Raw genomic sequence first — 27,958 nt, forward strand, 5'->3', positions numbered from 1 at the left:
CAGGTGGAAAAGGAACAGTAAATCAAGGCGGTATGGAAAAGAAAGCCCTGCATGTCAGGCCTTTCTTTAGGCTGAAAAAGTCAAACAGGTCTTGCATACAGGACCTACCAATAACATTTTCCATTGTTCGCCAACAGCTTCTCCACCATGTGCTCCACTCTGACAAACCAGCTGGGCACAGCTTTGTAGATCAGTGGGGTGTCAGACCTGAAGGGGCATAGAAATTCATGTCAACAATTCTTCTCATTGTAATTATATCATTGTAATTTCTTTTAATTTAATTTTTTTTTAAATTGAAAAAAGGAGATAGCATGCATCTTCTAAAGTCATTGTGTTTTATGTGGCATTTATACATAACCTTAACACATTGATTAACAGTGGTGCAAAGATAGTTCAGTTTTAACGTTCACAGGTTATACATCTTCACACACAACCGGCAAGATAAAGACATCTAGTCATTTAGCCTAACTATTCAATACAAATCTGCAGCAAAGCCAAGAAAAATCAATGAAGTAACCTTGAAATAAAATGACGGCCCCTTTGAGATCTCCAAGGCAAAGTGAAATTGTGATTCAAATGAGGGAGCTGCTGATAAAAGCTAAACACCAAGGCCTCTGGTAGCTATCACAGTCTAGCCTCCAGGTGATGGACATAAAAGAAGAACATCAACAGGTATAGTGTTCTATGTTATTATACTCAACGTGTTATGTTTGGTGGAGAATTAACGATGAGTAACGAGATTGGGTAGAAACAGCACACTGTTGCAATTGAATATATTCAAGTAAGGCACCTGCTTTAAACGAAATACAAAATGGATTTAAGAATTCATTTATCTCGAGAGGGAAATTGTATAAATTGTTTAAAACCCTGGAGCTTAAGACACTATTTTGGCATGAACAAAGTGGCTGTCCACAGGAACAATCCAAAATAAAATAAAACACATTTACATATATACATTTTTGGGTGACGAAAATTCAATTATACCTAGCTTTTTACATCATTTATCAGGGGATTGTGGGAAACGGGGTATGTCAAGGTTTCCTAAACACATAATGGCATTTCTTCTTGAACAAATTGGGTGGGTTTATAATTAATCCAAGGCCCAAAGAGAATTCCTGCAAATTTTTGCTGAGGTCAATTAATCTATTTTAGGTCACATATGCAGTACAAAATCTGGTCTGTGTTTATGCCCACGGAACGTCCTTGCAAATGAAGCTTGGGGTGGGCTTGCTTCAATTGTGTAAGTGTTTTTTACTGTATGCATCTGTGTCAAAACAAAGTTGACCTTCCATGCTAAACCGTCAATGGGCCAATGCCACCAAAAGAGAAAAAATCTGCCATTGCAGTACTTGTGGATTCGCTGAACTGTGCCAGAGGAATATTTTTTGCATAGCTTGAACTACATACCACAAGCTCATTGAAAGGCATGAGGAGACTTTTGGAATAACATTCATGCCGCATTAAGATGGCAGAAATTCGGACGCAGCCATTAGCAGTAATTTCAGGATCACCTCTGCAACAGTTATGTTCACACGGAAACCCAGCATTCCCTTCTCTGTAGCTGAATCCCTTTGGGGGGGTATGATTGCATTGCATGATGATGATGATGATGCCCACTGGGACTCTCGTCCAACTATCATGCTTCAATTTCACTCCTGTCAAATTGAACACTAATGTGACCAACCACAGCCAATTAATCTGCTTGTGGCCTCTAGAAGGGAGGCTGCATCAATGTGTGTGCTGTGGGATGTAAGCAGGCATCCATTATTAAAACCCATCAACTCCAGCAGCAGGGATGTTTAGAAAACTTTAAATAATTGTGTGGCATTACGAACGAAGAAAATATTGGCTATCATTCAAATGTTGATGATTTGTAGGTAAAATGTGATACACACTATTTCTGCAGCCCATTCAATACGTTTTATATAACCTATGTTGCAATACCCATTCCTGGAATTGATTAATTCAGGTACATTTTCTACTTAACAGCATGTATGCTGTTTTGACACATCATTTAGCACCCAGAACGCGTGTGGCACTACAGTGATATCTCTACCACCAAACCACTCTGTTCTCCTGTAATCTGCTCCTGTAATCTGCTCTGTTCTCCTGTAATCTGCTTAAATACAGCGAACAATTCTTGTTCGCTGTATTTTATTGTTGCTATAAACTGACGATACATGGTTTTGATTTTTTTTTAAATGCTAAGATTTTTTTAAATATAAAATAGTCATATTATTGTTATTATTATGAAGTTATGATCAACAGGCAGACATTCTTACCTCCAGCAGAAAGGGTAGCTATGCTTGAAAGAACTGGCGTTGACCATGCGGCCAGTTTCCTTCAGCAACTTGATTATGTGCTTGTCAGCTTCCTACAGACACAAGACACAGACAAACAGCCTTAAAGACACATTTCTACAGAATCCTTCCCACAAAAATCTCATTATCGAACCATTAAATCCCTGTGATAGTTTAGCCATGGCAAAATTGACTTAACAAGACATTTTGAGAGACACAGAGCATTTACATGAAGTAACTCACTTCCTGTTCAAATGTATTGACCACAACTCAACAATTCTCATAATCTTTTCAATGTTCCTTTTCCTAGCATGTTCACAGTATTTTTGAATTAACAGTCAAGTTGAGCCTACTTCCACTTGTTTACGGTATAAAATAAGTATAAAAAAATCTCCAGTGTGGCGCTCAGCAGTTTGTTCACCAGTCTTTAAAACAAATATGTCTCACCCTTTGTTTTTGCCTGCCCTGGACCCTTTCTTGTTGAAACCCATTAGGGTTGACTGAAGCCTTACTGGAGCTGGGCCAGGCAATGACCACGTGTCATTGACTAAAGAGTTACGCACCCAGGGCATCAAAGGGTCAAACAAGAGGAAGCAAAGCCAACTTAATAACTGTCACTCAATCATTTATGTCACAAGTGTATCTTATTTGCAGGGTGTTGCCACGTGAGTCATTAGCCATAGTCACCAGTAACAAATAAATATTTTGAAATATATTGAGAGCATACCAGAGTGACATCATTGTACCCTGTTATTCTGCTGTGGTAAGGTGGCATTCCTTTTGCAGACTAGTGCTGGCTCAAACAGGCACAAGGGATGCAGCACCCCATCATCGTAGACAACATGTATTTTTCTTAACTAAATTATTTAAAATGTTTGCTTGTATAACTACGTACGCATTTCGATTATGGCACCCATTGCACTCCTAACTATCCCTTGAACGATAGATACCCCACTCTTAGTTCCTTCTCCAGATTTCTTCCATGCAAATTTAAGGGAGTTATTTCTTGTCCTCTGGGGAGGCTAGGATTAGGGGGGGGTGTCATAAATATATGGCCTGTTAAGCCCTTTGAGACTAACTGTGATTAAGGGCTATACATACAATTTGATTTAATTTAAATTTAATGCTATGAAGGACAGAACGAATGCATTCATATATACAAAGTAGACTTACTTCTAGCGTTACTCCAACTACAATTTATATTAAAATATCAAATTGTGTGCTATACATAAAAGTGCATTGAGGAAGGAGAGCTGGATATAAAGGAGACTGTGGCAACAGTTCACTTCAGTGCAAAGAAACAAAAATAGGCCAATAAACGTGTTTTAGAATGCACTCACGTCAAGCTTTATTGAGCAGTTAAAAACACTTTTTAAACAGTTACCAGATCAGACACAAGAGGGGGGGTTAATCCTAATATGGGTCGTATGAAACCCAGTGAAACAGGTTGGAGCTGTTTACTCCATTTGGGATGGAGGTTCCCGTTTTATAGGGATGTGGTGAGGAACGTCAGACCAATCCACAAAGTAGCCATTTTAAAAGGACATAATAGGACACATTGAGATTGCAAAGAAAGGGGTAAAGAACTATGGGAAGGTCTATGGTTGGCAAGACAAAACACCATTGAGAAACAGATGGCAAAGATGTGTTCTGCTAAAAACTAAAAGGATGGACAGGGTTATAAGTGAGGATGTGGAGATAGATTAGGTATGCAAAGCAGAACGATAGGGCTGTGAGGGGAGCCATACTATGTTCCATGGGGAGAGCAGAAAGACATTCTCCATGCCATCGCTTTCCTGGTGGTCTCATCCAAATACTACAAGACCTTAAGAGGCATTTAGATCCCTGCCGCTGGGTCAGCTTTGAGGCCCAGCCGGCTCTCCTCTCCTTCCAGCAGCTTCCTGTAGGTGGCGATCTCGGCGTCCAGCCGCAGCTTAATGTGCAGCAGGTCCTTGTAGTCCTGCAGGTACTTGGTCATCTCCAGCTTGGTCTCACAGAGCTGGGCCTCCAGCTGGGCGATGACCGCCTCGAGGGCGCTCACTTTGTCCATGTGAGCCATCTCCATATCGTCCAGCTGCTGCTCCAGGGACGCGTTGCGAGCCCTCACCCCGTCGATCTGGTTCTGCAGCTCGGTCACCTGGGTGCTGTACGTAGCGATGTCGTTCTTCATGGTGGCCATCTGGTCTTCGTTCTTGCTGGCGTGCACTTTGAGGGTGTCAAACTTGCCCTTGTACCACTTCTCGGCCTCTTGGACGTTGCGGGCGGCCACCGACTCTATCTCGGCGCGCATGTTGCGCAGGTAGGCGGCCAGGTCTGGCCGGTCGCCGTCCTGCTCCACGGTGACCTTGGCCTCCTCGATCTGCTTCATGAGGTCGGCCACTTCTTCGTCGTGAAGCTTCTTCAGGAACTCGATCTCGGCGACCAACTGCTCCACGCTCCTCTCCAGCTCCGCTTTCTGCAGCGTGGCGTTGTCCACGTCCTGCCGGAACTCCCGCAGTATCATCTCGGCCTCCTCCTTGAGCGCCAGCTCCTCCTCCAGCTTGAGGCGCCACACCTCCACCTCCTCCGCGATGTAGCCGCGCTCGATATCGGCCGCGCCTTTCTCGTTGGTCAGGGACTCGATCAGCTCCCGCACCTCCTTGAACCGGAGCTCGTACTCCTCCCCGATGCCTGTGGGGCCGCCTTTGTAGCGGCCCTGGAGGGAGGCCAGCTCGGCCTGGAGGCTGCCGTTCCTGTGCTCCAGTGCCTGGACCTTCTCTATGTATCCGGCGAACCTGGTGTTAAGCTCCTGCATCTCCTCCTTCTCGTCGGCGTGCTGCTGGTGCATCTCGGTGCCCAGCTCGATGGCCTGGGCCTGGCCCTGGAACCCCGAGCGTCCGCGGCTGTCGTAAGAGGTGGCGCGGCAACGGGCCGGCGACGGGCTCTGAACCCGCACCCTGCTGTTTGAGCCGCTGACCTGCAGGCTCCTCTGGGAGTAAGACGTGGCCCTCATGCTGGAAGTGCCGAGATAAACCGCGTGTGATGAGAACTGTGGCGTCTGTTGTTCCGCTTTGAGAAAACTGCTTAGTGGTGCGCTCAGGCCGCTCGCTTGATTGATGGCTTTCTGCCGGGTCCACAGTGCAACTGACGCGCTGGCAGAACACCCAGGGGGTTTTTATGAGGTGCAAAAGAATGTCTCAGACAGACTTGAAACCCGTGCTTGGCTTTGGCATATTTCAAATGCAGATTATGACAGACATGGAGAGTACTGTACCACTGAGCTCTTTATTAGCTAACGTTTCCCTGCTAGCGATAATACCATGGGTGGAGCTCAGCTCCTGGCATTTGCACCTGGGCATGAAATAGTGATCAGAGAATGTAGGGCCGCTATTTTTCACTCACTGATCTCCCTGCGCAGCGGAGGCGTTGGGTGTGTGAGGGAAGAAGGGGGCTATTGCTGCATTGTTAAACACTGACAAAGTGCTCTGACGGCGCTTTTTCCAATTCAACTTCAAGACGCAACTGTGGCACATCCCTTAGCGACATTCAATGCATAACAATGAAATGTTGCGTACCAAACCGATAACCACAAACAAAAGGTTTAAAAAGGGGTCAAAACCAAACCATGTTCTCAAAGAGTAAAAGGACATCATCAGTAAATATCATGTTGTCTGCAACTTGTCACAAACACAGTGCCACATTTCTGCCAGGCCACTTACCTTGACATACTGTCCGGCAAAGTCAACCACCTCAGATGTGAAGCAGCCAGAGGCGTCGACGGGGCAGATGGGCACTTGGTCTCTCTGGATGATTTTGTACTCCATACACACCCGGTAATCATCCTACACAGGAGAAAATATAGATGGAAAAACAGCAAATGCAATTTGAATCATGAAGCAAATGTTAGTTCTGAATAAAATGTCCATCGACTCATGTTACATTGTAAAACGCCTATTTTGTAACTGGTCAAATATTCATATTTGGTTGTTAAACTTGTGTGTGACAGATCATTGGCCTTTAGCTGATTCTACTAACAAAAAGGCATTAGCAACAGTATTGAGAAATTCTCTAGCCACCAACTCACTGAGAATAAGATCATTGTATCACACGCAGTGCTCCAAATCCAACACTTGCAAATTAAGTTAAGAGATGTTGAAGTAGCAGTGACAGGATTAGGTTAACAACTTTCCAGAGACAGGGAGAGAGATAAAGGTATAAAGAAAAAGACAAATAGCCCTATGGATATGAATCTTCTCTTGGCAAGGGCATTATTTAGCAATAACCCACAAGCTCTAACAGAATATCAACACAGACTTTGAGACCTAGAATGAAATAAAGTCAATAACAATGATTACACAAATTACAATAACAAACACATGAAAATCTGTGGAGTGTCAAATCAATACACCATTGCAGAGCACCATTACAAATGTACAATGATTTGTGCAAGCATAGTTCTTGTCACATGTTGGTCTTGGATAGCTACTCTCATAAGGCAAGATCTGTACTATTTCCATACTATTTATAAATAAATAACAAGTAAGCAAACACCATCAGTAGACATTTCTGCTGTTGAATTATCCTTGGTATATAACCATTATGAGATATCTGTGCTTGGAACAGCCTTTTTTGTACAAAAACAGGGGTCATTTCGTGGTGGCATTGCTCCTCCAGTGCGATGATGGAGGAGCAATAAGCAGAGGCGAGAGCGGGATAGGGACAGCACTCACAGCTCCAAAGTACGGTGCCTGGTGGACCACTCCTGTGCCCTCTTCCTCCCTGACGTAGTTATCAGTCACCACCTGGAAGGCGCCGGACTCGCCACACTGCCGTGAGAAAGCACAGACCAATGGCATGAATGGTGAGGTAAGCGAGATGAGGAGGCCATCATAGATTACAACGGGTTGATGAAACAAAACGTGAGAGGAGGGGCAATCATTTGGACTGAAGAGCAAACAGAGACATTGATATTGGTCTGGAAAAACAACTGTACATACCTCAGCAAAGTATGGGAATAGAGGTTTGTATTTCTTTCCTTTCAGCGCCTTGCCAGGGAATCTGAAGCACAAATAGAAAAAGACATTAATTCAGCAATTTCCCTCACTTGCAGATTCATCTGTGCGTTGTCACCAAAGGAAAAGGGATTTGCATAAGTATATGAGCCACTATACCGACCGATGCACAGCGGAGACAATATGCTAAAGAATATTAAGACCCTCATTCAGTGAGGACAGCGCTTTATGGAAGCCATTTTTAGTTTTATTTTTCCCAAAAGACAAAACTTTGTCTCGTGGGCACACCTGCTGCAACCCTCTCATTCATCTCTCACATTTTAATACCTCATCAAAGTGCACGTTATCTCCCTGCATTCCTCAAATGCTTTATGCAATCAGCTCGAAGTCCTCTGAGCTGATGTACGGAGAATGTGATTTACATCCCACCGAGTGGAACTAGAGGAAGCTAAAAAATGTCATTTTCCTGTCGCTGGCTCAATTTCTCCCTCCATGCTGTGGAACCAAGCTTGTTCCCGGAATACCCTGGCATGGACTAGCACAATCACACTCTTTTTTTCCTCAGTCACTTAAAGAACTTTACAATTATTAGCCTTACATTGACCCGTTCTCTCTCACACACACACACACACACACACACACACACACACACACACACACACACACACACACACACACACACACACACACACACACACACACACACACACACACACACACACACACACACACACACACGTCCACTGTCGGAGGTGTCAGCCATGCAAGGCGACAGCTAGCTCATCGGGAGCAGTGAGGGTTAGCAGTCTTGCTCAGGGACATCTCGATCACTCAGCCGGGGTGGCAAGGGATCGAACCAGCAACCTTACGGTTGCCAGACAACCCACTCTAACGCCCAAGCACTGAATAGTTGGTAATCTTATTCCCAAGTGCATATTCCCCCACATTAGTGTCTGGAACTGCTGCTAGTGTTCGCATTACTGTTATGGATATTTAGGTTATTCCTGCCATTGTCTTTGCTTTTTTTAAACCTTATTTCATACTAATAAAAAATATCCATTATTTTTCTATGCCTACGTACGTATTTGCCATGTCTTAAGAATTTCATTGTTCAGAATGACCCTGTGTTATGCTGTGCAATAGATAATTAAAACGATGAGGGGTGCGAGGAAGACGGCAGGGAGGCATTTCAAAGTCAACCCCTGAGAACAAATAAAGATACTGACGTCCACAGTAGCAGGCATGTTGACTCTGGCCAAAAGAAGAAGACGAAGAAAGCCCTTCTGGATTGGTTTCTCACACTTTCTCACTACCATCATATATAATTGGTAGAGAACTTCAGAAGTTGTATCTTTAGAGCAGCCTTACATGGGTCATGACTGCCTGTGGGCTAATACTAGTTACATATCTTACAATGCCTAGTCAGTGCAATACCAATTCTTATATACATATACAATATATATATACATATATATTTACATTGGCCCTTCTCTTCCTAAGGTGTTGTGCTACTTAAATAAGGAAAGAATCTAATAGGCGTTGACCAATTTTTTTAGATATATTAAAACATAAATATTAGATAACATGGCAGAAGACCATTTCAGTAGAAAGCATTAAAAATGAGGTCCTTTGATTTCACAACACGTCAAGCAAACATCCGGTGATTCCTGTCAGTGGATAATATCCAAAAGAGAAAAATTATACACAAGCAATATTACTGGCAATATTACTTGCAGACAGCAGGGAGGGACACAGGATCAATGGAATGAGAAACAGAAAGTATCGTGGGCTATTTAAATGTTCAATTGAAGTTATATCTATGCCAGCGCAACTGAGACAGGGTCAAGTCGACGCTATTCACACCATTGAGCTGATTATTTTACAGCAATGGTGGATCACGGAAACACCCATTAAGTAGCATTGAGTTAAATATATTAGGAAGTAAAAATACTTAGCTCGCTAATGTACTATGAAATGAAGGCAGTAGAGCAAAAACAATCATGTTACATTCAAATTATGACCATGTCTGGGGAAATTGCATAAAATTTTTGCCTTTCAACTTGCGTTAGCGTCTCGCGCTAACCAGGTTTTTTTTGTCAAGTTTAAAGTTTGTCTGCAAAAATGAGAGTGAATTTCCACACAAAGTAACACGTGTGCCTTATATTTATGGCCGGCCAAGGCTTGCCCCTAATTATTGGGACCAAATATAAAATGAGCACATCACAAACAACCTCCATAAATGGTATCACAATCATAACTGATCCTAGTTATATAATGTGTTAAACATTCACAACAAAAGTTGACATTATTCAACATATATGTCAAATACATGTTTGACAATATGCTTAACGGTAATTCTGTTTGAACGCACAAATGGTTTCACTTCACACACATGGCTTACAGCACTACCCTACCCTGGTCGTCTGATCACAATTTTATTTATTTCAGCTTCAGCTCAAGCTTGGAACCATAAACATGGACTACGTTTGCTTACAAAGAATTTGGTGAATCCTCATGCAGCCCTGCCAAGATGCAGATGAGGGGACTTGTTTAAAAATTCTGAACAAGCACCAAATCTGTTAAAGGGGTGGTGAAACCAAAATCATTTCTGTTTATGGTAAGTTGCTCATGATGTTCGCATAGCAATATATACTGTTTGGTCACTTGTTACTAAAATAAGACTGCACATCTACAAGATGGCTCATTACAATACTCTTAGACAACCAGGGGACTAGCTTAAAGTAGAACAAAGATCACAAAGAGATGTGGGGACGTAACCATGATAAAAAAAATGTCCCCCGCCCCCTCCTTTCTTGAACTCTCAGCCAAAAACACTTTTATTTAATCTCATAGTGTTCAAATTCGACCTGAAACATGGGGTTCACGTACACTTACATGTTAACAAGTGATATAATTGAATCGCCTCGCTTAACATCGAAGCTCTGCCGTAAATGTTAAGTGCCTTCGGATCTTCCAAAATTGGATGCGAAAGCCACTGACTTCCTCCACACAGCACTTATGTTTTCACCAAATGAATAGTTTCAGGAATTAAATTTGAAAAAAATGACGTTGCACGTCACCCCCATTACATTGTTTGGAGAGAACCACAATAAGTGGTGGCAGACGCGACCCTTTGGTCACAGTCTTGAGCCATGACAGGCGTAAGTTACTTGTAAAGGCAACATGCCTCATTAGCACCGTTTCTCTTCAGCGGGGGATACACTTGTATTCATCACATTTCTAAGAAATCAGAGCAAGGTCCATTAGGGCCATCATTCATTGGATTCTTTTGTTTGTTCATTACCATGGCAACCATAGACCATACTGGAAGTCGATTGTGGTGGTGGTACTCACTTGTCCAACAGGGTGTACTCCGCCTCTGCCTTGAACAGCGCGCACAGCCTGGCCTCCATCATGATGTAGATCTTCCCGCTGGCATTGTCTGGAAAGGTGCGTTAGAACAGATCAGACCGCCGACAGCGCTGGGCGAAGACACCTGAGGCAGAGGCCATTTGTGAGACGTCAATGGGGCTTCAGTGTCCACTTGAGGATTCAAACCAGCAACATCTCCAGTCACCATTAATGAGCTGGCCTTGATATGCCTTTCAGCTTCACTGGTTCAACAGAACTTCCAAAAAAACAACAACACAAGTTTGACTGCCAACTCTTGTTGATGGATTGACCATTTTATTGCTGCTGTATCACACTGGCTCGGGGGGGGACTTTTCAGGGGGTGTTTAATGAACTGGATTTTCACATTTCCTCTCTGTGTTTCTAGTGGGCAAGCACTGTTCCAAGAGCAGCTCAAGTGCACCTGTTCAAATGGGAGAATAATGGCAGTGGAGTCCCCCTGCACCTGTGCCAACGCTCGGGCTGTTAAACGGAGTAATCTGTGTTTGAATGCAGAGGGAGGCGCCCGCACCCGCTTGGACAGCGTCCGACCCAAATCAAACAGCTGATGCTGAATGCTTTTCTGCATTCGGGCACACCTATCGGACACTTTATAGAGCCAATAAATACCCGCACACGATAAGTTTCACGTGGGAGATGCACACTGTGAAACAAAACACAAAAGTAAGGCAAGAGAGTTAAGAGAAGTGGGCCCGGGAGTGGAGTAGACGGCTGAACGGTAACGGGAGACAAGGACACGCGGTAAGCAGGCGAAGCGGAGTGGATGGGAGAAGGAGAGCTCCACAGAAAGATACGGTGAGGTGGCGCATCAATAGAAGACGTCAATTACGATCAATGCCTGGACATGTGATTGCGCTGCTTCGTTCCATTTCGGTTGACAGGCTTGCTCAAAAAGTAAAGCCAGAGAGAGGGATGGAGTGACACTGAGGGGATGGAAAAAGTCACAAATAATCTCACGCAGAAGGAACAGGGAGTGCAGGGGGTGAAGAAAGAAAAGAAAACAAGATAAATAGAGTTTGATGGGGTGGTAGAGACAGTAGATTAAAATGAGACGGAGAGAGAGGAATCAAGATGACAAGCTAAAACACACCCATTAGTATTCTGGGGCTGTCTCTCATGCAGTATGGGCCAAGCCTGTGCTATAGAGGCGTGATGCTTCCAACTGTGCTTCAACACTGCCCCCTGGAGGACAGGACGAACGGCAACAGGGGAATCTGGGTCATCCTTTTATAAACTTACCACTTCCTCTCAACTGGGAAGCAAAAATACAAGAGGACAAAACACCAGCAACCTCTGGAGGATTTTTTGTGAAATATATTCAAACAAGGCCAAGGGTTTGTTTTTTTAACTGCCTGACCCCATTTGAATGCATCAATCATGCTGCACATGCATGGGCACACACACACACACACACACACACACACACACACACACACACACACACACACACACACACACACACACACACACACACACACACACACACACACACACACACACACACCTGAGAAGATGACAAAAATGACTACAATCAATACCTGTGGATAATACTACCCCCACACCAGCACACTGACAATCTTGTTTTTGTTCAATATTCCCATTTTGTTTACAAATTTGAAAGGAGCCAACATTGATGGGCCAGTCCATAGTCCACAAAAGAGCAGTCCAATTCAATAATAGCTCATTCGACCTCCGGAAAAGGACAAGGCTGGCTTATTCATTACTAAGAAAATGTCCAATATCAGCACTATTTGAATTGTTGTATGCAGAATGGAGGATAACTGTCTTCGTCTCATTGTTACGTTCATCCAATCTATTCAGTACAACAATTCAGAAAGAAAAATAATTGTGTTGTTATGCTTGGTATTATTGATCTGCACAACTTGACTATCAGAACGATTTCTAATGCACCTTAAAAGTTGTTTGGCGGGTGTGTATAGGGGGAATGATCTTTTAAAGAAACACATCTATGTGCTGACTGTCTCAGTCTCAGCAAGATAAGCCTTTTTGACAGCCAGTAGACGGCATAATTCAAGGCTTGAGAACTGAAATGTTGCTTACAAAGCAAAGCTTTTTCCTCACCTTTGACCTTAACGTATTGGAACTCGGCGTTGACACAAAGGGCGAGGTTGCTTGGCAGTGTCCAGGGAGTGGTTGTCCAGGCGATCAAAGACACACTCTCATCCTCCAACAGGGGGAAGCTGACAATCACAGATGGGTCTTGGACGTCCTGCCATGTAAGAATGATCATATTTTAAAAAGATGAGCGTACTCCCACGCAATTTCCCCGATACTTAAAAGGAGATCAGCAGACAAAAGACATTTTTTATAGGAGAAATCTAAACACATAATGACGTTCAAAGCAAGACTTGCTAAGATTGAGAGGCATTACGCACATTTTTATGACTGCTCAGAGAATTAAAGGATGCTCAATCTGGCACTACAAGGCTACGGAGATGGTAGGAAACCGGCCTCATTATGCTAACAGAACACACATCGCAGTGACTATATTATACCCTGCTGAACTCGCTGTATTTGACAGCAGTTTGGCAGGTTATGCAAACACGCTAGTGTAGAGAGGGTGTAACATTTGCCAAACCAGTTAGATAATTTGCCAAACACCGGATTGAACCAGTATAAATCAATCTTTCCCTCGTCAGCGCAGTTGATGACAAGTGGAACATAAGGAGTTATGCCTGGCACACACTAGAGGAAAACGTTTGTCTGGAAAACGTGAGAGCCTTCACACTTAATGATCGATGACACTTAAAGACAAAAATGGTTAAATGTATAATATACATTTAACCATTTTCGTCTTTAAGTGTGTGGATGGCAACGATTTTGCCAACACAGCACATCACACATTGACCAATTTCTTTCCCCAACAATCAAATCCTGATTCTCAAAACTATAAATCATGCAAATAGCAATCCAGAAAAATCTCAGAGCTGAAACAAACATGGCGGACAGCTATGCTTTTGCCATAGTTTTTTTTGGAACATCCTTAAGAACAACTAAAGAACGATAGACAAAGTCGGCCGGAACTTGACTGTACATGTTGCAGTGCTAGTTGGACCCCTCTATTTCACAAACCATCACACTTTCGCTTTGTCCGCCAACTGTGTAACTTATTATTATATTATATTATATTTGCCTGAACGTCTCACAATGACAAATCCCAGTACAGTTGGCTTGCATTCAATTTAACCAGCAACGCACCAGTAGAACCGAAAACCGCTCAACCCTAGAACATGCCGATTTAGGTTTGTTGTTAAGTGCATCAGGGCCTTAAAAGACAGACCTTGATTAGAGCTGTGACTTCTGGATAATCCCTATGTGAAGATCCTGAATATGATCTGATGATTTTGTGCTGTACCTTGTAGTTCTGATGAGATTCAAAGTTGGAGAGCGGAGTGTTGCAGGCGGTTGAGAAGGGCATAACCTTCACGCCCCTGTACACTAGACCCTTGTCATACAGTTGCTTGAACACCCACCTGCAAGGCAATAAAGATCACAGATAAGTACGCATATATGGACACACACACACACACACACACACACACACACACACACACACACACACACACACACACACACACACACACACACACACACACACACACACACACACACACACACACACACACACACACACACACACACACCATTTTGAATAATTACTTATTACTAGTTCATTAGAAAAATAAGACAGTTCAATACTAGTTCATTAGGAAAATAAGACAATTCAATCCAATAAATAAATATTTGGATTGACAGTTTGGGAAAAATAAATGATCAAATATTTACACAGAATATCTTCTTGCTATAACACTTTAAAGGCAACACAACTGGACGTACCACACAGTTTCCATGAACCAAGGGTACAGAGTCTTGTAGTCATGTTCAAAGTCGATCCATCTGCCCATCCTCCGCACAGAACTCTGTTACAAACATATTAAACATTGACATGTCACAATTATCTACCGTCATATTATACAAAGACAACCAAGGGACACGCCTGCCAACATACTCAACACACAATAACAATAATCATCATCATCATCATCGTTATTATAGTGGCTGTTCAAAGCTTAAAGTATAGCCAGTTTAGTTGACAATTGGTTTAAACACCTTGATTCATAGCCCATTGGTTGATGCAGACCGTTGATTGTTAACAGAAGGTTATGGTTTGCTTGAAAAAGTAAACCGATGGTCTTTCTGAAGGGGTTGCCATTGATTTTTTTAGCCACACACAAGGTTAGCATGTGTATTGCTAAATGTAAACAATAAATTTAAAAGGGCATAATACGTAATATATGAAGCTAGGAATCCAACAACTAAAACCATAACCAAAGACGTGGTGTTTTGATGTCGTGAAGTAGTATGGGATCATCAGAATGGTTGTCTTCGACATCATTTCCGGTCAAAAATGTTTATGTGTTAATCATTAGATGAGTCGATTACGTCAGAAATATTTGGAATAATCTACACAAATCCACCAAATATATAACATAGGTCTAGCAATGTATGGATATTTGAATGCAGAAATGTTGCATATTATACCTGTAATTCATCAGATATAATAGGGGAAATCCTTAAAATGTTGTATTTATTCTCCCTGATATATGCTTAAAGGTTGTTTTGGATTTTCTAAAACGTACATCTAGTAAAAGTCCAGACAATTTGAGTAGGTAAGGAAGTTTCAGGGGCATTTAAGAAGCAACATATGCATGCAACATTACAACAATGTCAAATGGGAACTTTGGTCACTTACTTCCCATTCAGTGGCGTATCTCATCACAATACTTCTGCACTGTTTGTTGTACTCAGCAATGCCCATCTTGGCTACATCGTCAGGCCCTTTAATCCCTAATGTTTTGTCAATCTCGTACTCCTGCAGGAACACAAAGGGTAGACAATACAAAGATAAGTCATCAAATGAGCACATTTGTCAAATCCTTTGGTTACATTGATTCACATTTATTTTTTCTCTAGTGACTTTGAAGTGAAACAATCAAGGCATGCTGGAATCAATATCTAAAAAAATGTATAGATTGAGGAGCATAAGCTGACATGGAAATATACATTTACGCTCAGTTCTGTTTGTGTCAGAGACCACCACCAATGTGACACTGTTTCTTCTTACCACAGGCAGACCATGACAATCCCAGCCAAAACGTCTGTCCACATGGAAGCCATTCTGGTGGGCAAAGCGGGTAACAACGTCTTTGATGGTTCCAGCCAAGATGTGCCCATAGTGGGGTAGACCAGTGGCAAAAGGAGGGCCATCATAGAAGGTGTACCTGTTCAGCAGACAGCAAACAAGGCGGTTAAAAAAAAAAAACATTGAAAGAGTTGACATAAATGACCAAAGGTCATAGATTAGTTTATAAAGACAACGTGATAGGGGTGTAACAAAAACCGATTTGACTCGGAAAATCGATTTTGATTTAAAAGATGCGAATCTTCTGAATCGAACTGAATCGAATCGTTCCATTTAAAAAATGTATCGTTCCTGAATCGTATCGTGCCCCATGTATCGAGATACGCATCGAATCGTCTTTTATTGGAGAGATGCACACCCCTAACAAATACACTTCTTCTCTAGTCTTTGATAAATCTTTTTGAAGGAAATGCCACATTTACAAGTTAATTAATTTTGTGAAATGATTGTCTACTTTCAACAAGAAATCCATTGCATCATACCCTCTCGAATTGAGCCATGCCACATAGAATCGAATCGAAATCCTTCTGAATCGAATCATTCCATTTTAAAAATGTATCGTTCCTGAATCGTATCGTACCCCATGTATCGAGATACGCATCGAATCGTCTTTTATTGAAGAGATGCACACCCCTACAACGTGACATAAATTACATGAGAACTTTCAACTTCATGCCTGGTTATACTATTCATAAACACATGTTGTTTGTTATTTGATGTAGAATTATTAAGTATATAAAAAAAGTAAACAAAATATTTATGTTTCACAACCAAAAGGGAAGAGGAAAAAGATTTGTGAATGAGTTACATTTTAAAAAGGAGTGGAAATTGGTGCTATATTACCTAAAGGAATGGGAGAATAATCTACAGGGTTTTTTTTCTCTTTAGAAGATTTATTTAATACATAATTTATTTTTGACATACCTGGGCCTATTCTTGGACTGTTTGAGGCACTCACGGAAGCAGTCCTTTTCATGCCAAAACTGAAGGACCTTCTCCTCCTCAGAGGGGAAACTGATGGACTCAGGGACCCGCTCCACCATGGTTTCTATACAAAGACGACGATATAAATAAATAACATGAGGTGAAAAAATAAAACAAGTAGTTTCACAGACTGATTAAATGGGAATTTATTTTCTTATCATTATAAGCTATAGAACTACGACAACTTCGTCAGTTCAGAATGTCTCAGTCTGTCAAAGTACACCATTTTAAAACCATTGTAACCGAATGTAAACAATGGGGGACAAACTATCAAAACGTATGCATGTGTGTTCTAGCCTAACTCTGTCTAAGTCTAACTGACACCCTCTTCAGAGTTTCAGGACATTTGGTATCATGTCATCATCCGGACCAGTCAGGCAGGTTGCATCATTAAACTATACTAAATATATATATATTCTCCAAAGAACATGTATATAGGACACATTCTGCACATAAAGCTTGTTCCTCATTACACAACAAAGTCTAAAATGATATGACATCTAAAATAATATAATAAATCAATCAAAGCTGGCTGGAAATTTAGTACAAAAGTATGTCCAACACATGTCACTTTTAGTATGACACCTCCGTGTTGTTAGCTTATAGCCTATGCTAACCGGCTAACTGGAAATCTGGACTCATGACTTGGATATAAACATTTTCAGTAGGATTGTAAAATCTTGCGTTCATATAGACACAACACAATCCACCCGTTTCTAGGTATCATCCACATTTAACACCAATATAGCTTTTTTACTGCTTCCAATAGTACTCACATGTGTTCAATCCCTGTCTGCCAACAGATGGAAACAAAAGGAAATGATGCAACAGATTCGTGTCGTGAGCGGAAGTGAGTAAAACCTAAATCAGAGCGAAATCCACCTCAATAAAAATTGATTGACCTTGATTGATCTCACTGGATCTTGTATTGTAAAGAACACACGTACATTTTTAGAAAAAGGCTCACTAAGGCTGTGAATGAAGGAACAAAAAAAATAATCCTCAGCTTTTTTTGTAGCTGTGCATACATCATCCATGTCAGATAATTTCCTCCGTAATAAGAGCCGAAACACTAACCTTGAAAAATTAATATTAGCTAATGCTATAGAAATATTGATTTATATTATATTTATTTGCTATAGTATATTTTAATTGCCTTGGGTTTACGATACATCCTGTGTTAGGACACAGTATTTAACAAAAATATTTAAAGTGAGCAATACATTCTTAAAGAGGTAAACAGACTGCAGTGTAAATATCCCAGCAAACAAATTTCCAATAGTCATTTTTGTTAAAACGTGTATCAATGTAGCAGGGACCATATATACACGTGCATCTCAATGAATTAGAATATTGTGGAAAAGTTCATTAATTTCAATAATTCAATTTAAAAAGTGAAACTCATATATTATATAGATGTATTACACTCAAAGTCTTTAATATTTAAAGCCTTTATTTGTATTCACATTGATGGTTATGGCTCACAGCTCATGAAAACCCAAAATTCAGTATCTCAGAAAATTTGAATATTGTGAAAAAGTTCAATATTGTCGACTCAAAGTGTCACACTCTAATCAGCTAATTACCTCAAAATATCTGCAAAGTTTTCCTGAGCCTTTTAATGGTAGGCCTATCTCAGTCTGCTTCAGTAGGCTTCACAATCATGGGGAAGACGTGTGTGTGCAGAAGACACTCTCCACAAGGAGGCTGAGCCTCAAAAGGTCATCTCTAAAGAGGCTGGCTGTATCCAAGAATGTTCATAGAATGTTGAGTGGAAGGAGAAGGTGTGGGAGAAAAAGTTGCACAAGCAATAGGGATAAACGCTGCGCTGAGAAATGAGTGGGAGCTTCACAAGGAGTGGACTGAGGCAGGAGGCAGTGCATATACTATAACTGTTGCATTCCTCGTGACAAGTCACACAAGTCTTACCTAGGGTACGAGAACTGGTCTGTCGCTCATTTAATTTGGAAATCAAGGTCTCAGAGTCTGGACGAAGGATTGAGAGGCACAGAATCCAAGCTGCTTAAAGTCCAGTGTGAAGTCCACACCCAGTGATGATTTTGGGAGCCGTGTCATCTTCTGTTGTTCCACTGTGTTTTATCAAGTCCAAAGTCAATGCAGCCATCTACTAGGATGTTTAAGAGCACTTCAGGCTTCCTTTTGCTGACAAGCTTTATGGAGATGCTGATTTACCAGTACCAAGTACCAATACCTGGTTTAAAGGCCGTGGGACAACCCTGCTTGATTGGCCAGCAAACTCGCCTGATCTGAACCCCATAGAAAATGTATGGTGGATTGTCAAGAGGAAGATGAGACACAAGAACCAACAATGCAGACGAGCTGAAGGCCGCTATTGAAGGCCACAGGCTGATCGACTCCATGCTGTTTAAATTTAATTCAAACTTTTCCACAATATACTAATTTGAGATGCACCTGTATATACGAGATTCATTTCATCCTCCTTTGCAACCATATTTGTCAAAAGTTGTACCATGAATAGACCATGGTTTCATCGCCTTCCTTCATTAACAAATTCTGATGCAGTCAATCTGTGTCCAATCCATTGCACCACTTAATATAAAACCAGCATAACGTTTGATTTCATAACCATGTGTTGGGTTGGCGTGACAGAAAAGTTCAAGGCCTTTGCCCACCACATTACTTGCTAGTTATGTTGTACAGAGTGATAGTCCCAATCCCTTTCCCACCTGCACAAAATACCCTGCAAATTGCCTTGTTAGAGATGTACTTATTCCTTACAGCCATTGGCCAAATGTTACATGGAAGTGCATTGAGCAGCCAAAGGCCTTGTTATACATTAACATGATCAGGAAACGATTTGTTAACAAGTCATAGCTTTATTCGGTGGTCACAACGGTCTATGGAACGTTAACAGACGGATGGGCGAGCTTGGTAAACAGTCTATTGAGTTGCTGGTGCCACTGCGGGGGCTGCTGCTGCAGCTACGGCCGCTGCCTTCCTCGCTGCCTTCAGTCCCTTCTTGTTGTGCTTCTTGGCGAAGCGCATGTTCCTCAGGAACTTGGGGTCCACCTGTAGCAACAAAAAGTCTGATTTAATTGATGGTTTGATAAACATTTTATGCAATTTCTTGTTCATGAATATGTCCTTTAATGTTTGACCCTTGGGCTTTTCAATAAAACCAGAACCGATGCAGTTATTCTGGATATATGAAGATTTGCATAAAACCATTTGGTAACGTCAGCAAGCCTTGCTCATTGCCATCACTGCCAAGTCAAACCTTGAAAACTCCTTATGATCAAACCTTGAATATTAAACATTTGGCAATGTATGAAAACCAGTTTTGGATTCTATGAGCTGGGTATTTAGGTCACTAAGTAATGTTAACAGATAAGTGATGACATGGTTCAAGCTTGGTCAAAATTAGTATTCACATAAGACTAAACATCCAAGTTTAGCATTGCATTATGAATTGTATTTGTAAATGCCCACAATTGTGGATAAACATTGCAAATCATGCACGGTAAATTATTACAATATACCTGTAGTCATACATTTCCCAGCAGTAAAGCAACTAAAGCAGTGGTAATGTTTGTATAATCTTTTGTATTTTAAAGTATACAGTATTGGTATAGATGGCAATTAAAGTTAATTAAAATTAATAAATTGTATGATCACAATTATGAATGCAGTCTCAAATCCAAGCAATGCAGTATGCAATTAATGGAATCGGTTGATAGTTTGGTTCTGTTAAGAATCACACCAGAACTATGAATCCTACGAAGGATGAACTTTACTGAACTTCATCCGTGCCAAACATTTATTATGTCTGTTGCAATGCATTTTAACCTATTCCACACAGCCACTATATATGTTAAGGGAATTTGCAAGACATGCAGAGTAACTAGAGTTCCATTCCACAACAATTAACTGAGTGAAATTCATTCTTTTCATCCAAACACAGCAAGACACTGGAGCTATCCAATATAACCGACGACTGTGAATGAACCATCTATATAGAACAGACAAGTATAGCAAGGTTGAATATGCCATACAAAAGTAAATGTTTTGACTGTATGGCAAGTCAAATAACGGTTGCCCTATTCCATTGATGTAGTACATACCCCTTTCAATGATTCATAACGCTCCGTTGTGGGCTTCCTGATGCCATTCCTATGGGCTTTGCGTGCTGTAGGAATGGCAAACGGATTATTAACAACCGTATATGCATCAGAGCCATCAGCTGGCATTGTCAAGTTGACACCATGTACAGTATCCCAATTTTCCATCACCGAAACGGAGTGGTACTTACATTGGTTGTGGGTGGTGTGATTCTTTGACTTCGCCATTTCTATACGGGGGATCTGTTAAAAAAAAAAGTGTAGATTCTAAGATTAACAAACTAAGCATATTGTGAACAACTAGAACTGGGTTATGCATGCCAACTTTTTGTTACGCTATAGTTAGTTAGCAGTGGATGCTACCGTAGTAAACACGGCCACATTACTTAATAAGTAATGACCATTGACAAGCCACAAAAGACCAGATGAAATCAAGTTTAATAGAAGGAAAGTTAGTCCAGATAACATTTCATTTTATTAAACTTAAAACTGATTAATCCGGCATATCTGAATGCTGTTTGTAGGGAAGCTTTGCAGTGGTTGATCCGACAGTAGGAATTCAGAGTAAGTGTAACCAGTGTATCGGCCAAACAAAACAAATACTGCTACTGGTGAATTGTGGTTGTTGAACTTAATCACAAATCCCCAACGGTATGTGATAAATACGTGAAATGGAGAAGGATTGATTCAGATTTTAAAAATCATATTGGTGCAAAAATAATACATACCACACGTAGGCGACGAGAACCGGAAGAGAAAGAACGTAAGACCGGAACATGTAAAAAAGGATTCAATCGAGACAGGATGGTGAGGGTTGAGATACAACAATTCAGACCTGAGTGGTGACAGCGCCATCTATTGGATATAATTTCATATGACATATTCGAGATTTCACACTGGCCACCAGATGTTGCTATGTACCCACGTAACCTTTTTTTGTTCTAAAGTAGAGGTGAGTAGAAATAAGTTAGGTAACATAGGTCTTTTCATTTAATTTCATTCCATTATAAAGGTAGAAGGCTATTATGGCATACAAATATCAATTAAGTCAAATATCAATTATTAATATAAATAAATACATGCATATATACATATTTATTTATTTATTCATTTATTTATTTATTTATAGTGTGTATTTATCATCAATACCTTTTACTTCAACCAATATGCTCTTGGAGCTCTGATCTTCTCTTTAGGATAACACGTAAAGCCATGCTATCCCCAGTTTACAATCTACTCTAGTCCAGATAAGCACTGAGTAGAATTACACTCACGAGCTAAAACTTGAATGGAGGCAGGCTATGCATAAGCACTATCACTGTGGATTACTTTATATGCACTGTAACATTGTAATGTTCATTCATCTGATTTGCGCTCAGCTAAGCCCATAGTAAACCTACACAACTGCGTTGTAAAATGATATACAGCTTGTGCAACGGCCAGTGGTAAAAACAAAGATCCTCAGAAATTATGTTGCTGGCACATTGTCTGATAAGGCAGGATTCACGTTGTCATGTGACTGATCTCTCTCTCTCTCTCTCTCTCTCTCTCTCTCTCTCTCTCTCTCTCTCTCTCTCTCTCTCTCTCTCTCTAACTCTCTCTCTCTTAAACACACACAAATAAACAGATGCACGCGGGGACGTTCACACACACACACACACACACACACACACACACACACACACACACACACACACACACACACACACACACACACACACACACACACGCATATTTTGTCTCTCTTTATCAGAACCTGACTAAATTTCTTTGAATATGCTCTTTGCTGCCTCCAAATCTCCTGTGTGGATCTTTGATGTATCCATTTTCTTCATATTCTTGCTCCTTTTGGTCTTTCCTTTACTGAGATAATATACTGTTCTTCACATGTTATTTAAATGTACCATATCCCTCTCCTCTCCTCTCCTCTCCTCTCCTCTCCTCTCCCTTCCTCTCTCTTTTTTCCTTTATTCTGATCTTTGTTTGAGTGAATTCCAGCTCAAGCAGAAGAAATCGTGCAGCATCCTATATTTAGAGCCCTGCTCCACCATCCACTCTGTGGCTCTCTGCTCTGCTCAGCCAGAGGCAATTAATTATCTGGATACATATTCATTTTGTAAACAAACAATGATTTATGTATCAATCGTCCATTCAACCACCCCGATCCATCAATCAATCAATCTATCTATGGACCCATCTATACCTACCTATACCAGTCTATCTATCTAGCTACCTACCAACCATCTCTCTATCTCTCTATCATTCATCTAGCTTTCTATTTATTGATATATATAGATATATATATATATATATATCTATATATATCCATATTTCATGCATTCATCCATATATCCAGCCAGCAATTGTGTTTCACTTAATATTAATCCCATCCCTGTGACAACAGATACTACTATATTTAGCTGCAGCTCAGCTCAGTTGGTCTTCCCTGGCATCTCTCTCTCTATATATCTCTCTCTCTCTCTCTCTCTCTCTCTTCCTCTGCGCCCCACTCTCTCCCTCCCCTTCTCCATTTATCACTGTCTCCCAGTGATATCCGCTCAATGAGCGGTGGTGAACGCATTGTGAACCCTTGGTAATGCAGTGGAGGAGTGCAGATTAATTGCTATAGCGGTGGCATACACCATTATGCACACAGCATATAGTGCGTATGATGTACTGCGTGATAATGTGTGCAGAGCCCAATCCGGTGTATAGGGAATCTGTGTCTCTGTCGCCAGCTGTGGTAAGCCTATGGGCAGAATGGGACCACCGTGGCAGCTCGGTTACGTAATGCAGACCCTCTGGAGAGGAGTTCACCTCACATGCTGCCGCCTCCTATGTGAGCTTGTTCACTCTCTTCCTTGCCCCCTGCCCCTCCACTTCTCTCCATTCATCCTCTCTATGCATTTTTCATTCATCCGTCGACTCCGTTCAGCACATATGCTATTCTTCTGTCCATTAGACAATCTCGTCTTGCTAGGCTGTTTGTTATGACTCTCCTTCAACAGTGGCCCAATTTACATGCTTTGCTTGCTCTCTCTCTCTCTCTCTCTCTCTCTCTCTCTCTCTCTCTCTCTCTCTCTCTCTCTCTCTCTCTCTCTCTCTCTCTCTCTCTCTCACTCTAGCCCTCTCTCTCGTCCCATCCTTTTCAACTTAAAGAGGGAATCTCAGCAGACTCTCCGCCTCCTCCTCATGAATAGAGGCAGCTGATTGCGTCTCTGCTTTGATAAAAGAAAAGGAATATCAATGAAAGCCGATATCAAGTAGCAGTGGTATCAAGTCATGGTTCAGGCTAGAATGATAACAGTGGGGGGATTATGAATCACAGTGGGGGGGTGGGGAATGTGTGTAAATACAGCTATAGGCAGCAGTGCAGGGTGTATTTCCCCTGTGTTCCTGATTAGGGTGTACAGTTATGAAACAAACACTTTTTTGCAAATTGAAATCAGCTGTAATATATGAAGCCATTTGTTCACATACACACACACACACACGCACGCACGCACGCAGGCGTGTGTGTGTGTGTGTGTGTGTGTGTGTGTGTGTGTGTGTGCCGCAAACCATTAGCAGACAAGTACAGTCTATATATAAAACGTGTTAAAAGGTAAAAACTATTGCCACTATAAATTTAAATACTTTTTCATCAAAACACCTTGCTCAACAAACAGGCACTCAAACCCTGACACTGTGGTGATGCGGGGGCTCTGCTTGCCCACCCAGAGCCAGGACACACCGGGCCAGCTGCGATCAGTGGCAAGAGAACGTCTACAGAGAGTTAACAGATGGCAATGCCTCCGCATTGAGATATCTGCAAAGTCCAACATCTACAGGTGAAAAGGCTGTTACATATTTCAAGTTTAACACAAAACAACAGATCCTCGGATGCAGGGAAACAGAGGCTTGCACAAATGCCAGAAAAGGGCAATGTTAAGAACAGGAATGCATCCAAACTGGCCCCTCTGTCGCTCCTCGTGGACCCAAGGAACATGGCTGAGGGCCTGGCTAGTTCCAAGCTCCAAGCACTGCTCTCCTTGTCCCGCTGTGGGCAGGCCACCAACATGCAGCAGCTGGCTAGTTTCCCCTCTCCTTGCCGTCACACCACTAGAAGCCGCATTTCTCCTGTCGCAGGTACCTCTTCACTGAGCTGTAGGCCATTTGGGTATAATTTCACATGCAGCTACAAGGAGAGTTGCCATGGTGATTAATCAGTCAAAAGGGAAAGCCTCTCAGTCAGGATACTCCAGCCTTTATTGCAGTTTGCGGCTGTAAATCATGCATGTTTTTTTTTTAATTCAGAAGTGTATTAAATGTGTCGTTTGAGTCATGAGTCATCAACCCGCACAATCAACACAGAACCACACACCTCGCAGAACACCTTGAGCTGTGATTTTACGTTCTACCAAAGCTTGTAATACGCTCTAAATATTTATGTAATCAAGGAAAGCGGGAGCGTACCTATGAATAACATAGAAAATGATTACTCTAACTCAATTCACACTGTTTAACTTGGTCATTTAAACGATAATACATTAAAGATATTTAACAATTATTCGCCAAAGGCAAAGTGAATAGTGGGGAATAGCCCCCTCGACCTTTGCTCTCGGGGGCTATTCCCCACTAGCCTGAGGCTAGGGGAGCCACGGGTTAGGGTCAGGGCTCCACTAGCCTGAGGTGAATGATTGTTTTAGTATATGCTACACGTGAACACTCGAAAAATAAACAATCTGACACTTTTTGCTGGGATTTTTTTGTTTTTATTAGCTGTTTAATTGTTTTTATCAGCGTGATGAGACGACCGTCACGCGCAATGAAAACAATATCCCGAGTTTGAGATCTCAATCATGGGATATTGCCCAATATCCAGAGATAGCGAACCAATCAAATTGCGCCATCTTAGGAGGGTCACGTGTAGCATATGCTAAAATAGATTATATGAATGTTTTAGCTATCTTGGTTGGACCATACCTCAGAAGTAATTTTACTGTTTAGGAAACACCGGAGGTCTGAATATGAGCAGGTATAGGTATTCATATATGGACTGTCCAGCTTCAGCTATGAAAAAGTATGTCTGTGTAGATGAGTAGAGCATATGTGTAGCAATGGCCATTCTATACACCACCTAGCTGGCTGCCTCACTCAACCTAGTTGGCTTTTACAAGGCTCCTCCATACAAGGACGCAGGGTGGGGATGTTTGAACCGTTTTTTTGTAAGGTTTGCAGACAATAATGTATGACGATGGTGCTTTATGTTGCCATGCATGAGATCTTCCTCACGTATGTGTGGTGATGGCTGGTTTAACCTTTGCACATTTATAGCTCAATGTGAAACAGGTGTGCAGCCTCAACCAGCCTGAGAGTCAGTCAATCAGTCTCACTCAGGCCAGGTGAGGCTGCTTAAAATAGCCATCATCCACACAAACTATAGGCCTACCCTTAAAGGTGCCATGACATGCCACCAGGTGATGTGTGATTAGCCGTTACAAGCCGTTTTGGAAATCTGCCCCTTATGACACCATAAGGGGAAGAAAGTGGGCGTGTCCACCTAGATGTGTGCTGGATAGATCAGTCTATCAGCCTACCCAGTGGACTGTAACAAATGTTGCTCATCTATTGCTCAACACATCTAGGTGGACAGGCACACCTGTGATGTCTTAAGGGGCTGATTTCCAAAACGGCTTGTAACGGCTAATCACACATCACCTGGTGGCATGTCATGGCACCTTTCAACACAAGATGAAAATATGCTGTTTCTCATTGCTTGTTTCCCAAAAATACGACAAGGCAATTATACCAATATACAGTATATATTAATGCATTTCCTTTTACTTTTCAATCACTACCTCTTCCACTCCACACTTTACTCTCTATGTTAACAGGAATTCAATGAGGATGTGTGTGTGTGTGTGTGTGTGTGTGTGTGTGTGTGTGTGTGTGTGTGTGTGTGTGTGTGTGTGTGTGTGTGTGTGTGTGTGACGTGTGTGTGTGTGTGTGTGTGTGTGTGTGTGTGTGTGTGTGTCCAAAACACCAAAACTCTCGTTCTTTCTGGCCTACTTTCTTTGCATTCTGGCAACAGAAGTGAGGACAATACCTGTTTCATAATGAATGAACCAATGGGAGCGCAGAGGAGAGGAGAGGAGAATGCGGTGCCTGTCATCGTGGATGCTATGGCTCATGGGTGTGAGCAGGGGAGGACAGAGCATGCTGAGCATTGCTCTGATTGGTCTATCCTAGTATTGGTACACACACACACACACACACACACACATCCTTTCATCCAAGCACACCTGGTTCACTCTAAAAACAATAATACAACATCATGATTTGTGAAATATGACCAAATACGTACGGAAATGTGGAATTGTAGAAAAAGCTGTATAAAAGCAGTATTGTGCAAACATCTTTTTTCAAACTCGAACTAAAACACATACCTGTTTTCTAGTATGCCCCTCTTTCTTGTTTCTGCAAGTGTTAATGAATCCCTTGGGCCCGTTCCGAATTAAAATTGTGTTCAAGGTAAACGCATCAGCAATGTGAGAGAAGCTACATGGGTTATCTCTTCTACTTTTTCTTTGATGACTAATTTTCACACTTGGCTACACTCAGTATCTTTCTAAACACACACACACACACACACTTTGTGTTCGGTGATGTTGTAAAGCCTATTGTGTACGACTCAGGGACAGACTGTTTTCTCACTCAGTTGGCTGCTCGGACTGCTAAATATAGCTTATTTTCAAAATGTTGCTATTATTACTTTAGGCTCGCATGAATTTCCCAACTGACATTTCTTTTATACAAAACAGGGGGCCTTCGGAAGAAGTTGAACTGCATAGAGTGAATGATCACGACTTCTCTTCATGGTGTTATAGGCTGTCCTTCAGTTAGGAACAAGTTATGGAGGCAGGTTTATAAGCAAACATCTATTTTACTTTATTTAAATGATAAACA

General features: G+C 41.6%; 3 protein-coding genes across 3 annotated transcripts in view; all 3 read right to left on the reverse strand.

Moving 5' to 3' along the window:
• Window positions 1-17,726, reverse strand: part of iars1 (isoleucyl-tRNA synthetase 1) — a 40,956-nt gene extending 23,230 nt beyond the window's left edge. The window contains exons 1-13 of the mRNA XM_084464058.1: window positions 17,687-17,726; window positions 16,851-16,974; window positions 15,849-16,005; window positions 15,477-15,596; window positions 14,561-14,643; window positions 14,079-14,196; window positions 12,785-12,932; window positions 10,646-10,733; window positions 7,277-7,337; window positions 7,010-7,105; window positions 5,999-6,121; window positions 2,283-2,374; window positions 109-207 (exon numbers count right to left, since the gene is read on the reverse strand). Of these exons, the coding sequence (XP_084320184.1) occupies window positions 109-207; window positions 2,283-2,374; window positions 5,999-6,121; window positions 7,010-7,105; window positions 7,277-7,337; window positions 10,646-10,733; window positions 12,785-12,932; window positions 14,079-14,196; window positions 14,561-14,643; window positions 15,477-15,596; window positions 15,849-16,005; window positions 16,851-16,969 (1,304 nt within the window). The 5' untranslated portion in view covers window positions 16,970-16,974; window positions 17,687-17,726. The remainder of the gene's footprint in view (window positions 1-108; window positions 208-2,282; window positions 2,375-5,998; window positions 6,122-7,009; window positions 7,106-7,276; window positions 7,338-10,645; window positions 10,734-12,784; window positions 12,933-14,078; window positions 14,197-14,560; window positions 14,644-15,476; window positions 15,597-15,848; window positions 16,006-16,850; window positions 16,975-17,686) is intronic.
• Window positions 3,785-5,340, reverse strand: vimr1 (vimentin-related 1). Its single transcript, XM_084464105.1, has one exon. It carries the CDS (start codon window positions 5,290-5,292, stop codon window positions 4,138-4,140), a length of 1,155 nt encoding a protein of 384 aa, XP_084320231.1. The 5' UTR covers window positions 5,293-5,340; the 3' UTR covers window positions 3,785-4,137.
• A 2,022-nt stretch (window positions 17,727-19,748) lies between the features above and the next one.
• On the reverse strand, window positions 19,749-21,781 carry rpl29 (ribosomal protein L29). The gene is made up of 4 exons (XM_084463696.1): window positions 21,739-21,781; window positions 21,202-21,253; window positions 21,014-21,078; window positions 19,749-19,961 (listed from the first exon to the last, which is right to left on the reverse strand). The coding sequence occupies exons 2-4, from the start codon at window positions 21,236-21,238 to the stop codon at window positions 19,833-19,835; spliced, it is 231 nt and encodes a 76-aa protein (XP_084319822.1). The 5' UTR covers window positions 21,239-21,253; window positions 21,739-21,781; the 3' UTR covers window positions 19,749-19,832.
• Between the last annotated feature and the right edge of the window lie 6,177 nt (window positions 21,782-27,958).

Source organism: Micromesistius poutassou (genome assembly GCF_964030765.1).
Source record: "Micromesistius poutassou genome assembly, chromosome: 2".
Lineage (NCBI taxonomy): Eukaryota > Metazoa > Chordata > Actinopteri > Gadiformes > Gadidae > Micromesistius > Micromesistius poutassou.

Coding starts and splice junctions, on each gene's coding strand:
- vimr1 (XM_084464105.1), bottom strand. CDS start 5,292: ATGAGGGCCACGTCTTACTCCCAGAGGAGCCTGCAGGTCAGCGGCTCA.
- rpl29 (XM_084463696.1), bottom strand. CDS start 21,238: ATGGCGAAGTCAAAGAATCACACCACCCACAACCAAT. Junction 21,079..21,201: donor TCACACCACCCACAACCAAT/GTAAGTACCACT, acceptor CCATTCCTACAG/CACGCAAAGCCCATAGGAAT. Junction 19,962..21,013: donor GTTATGAATCATTGAAAGGG/GTATGTACTACA, acceptor TTGTTGCTACAG/GTGGACCCCAAGTTCCTGAG.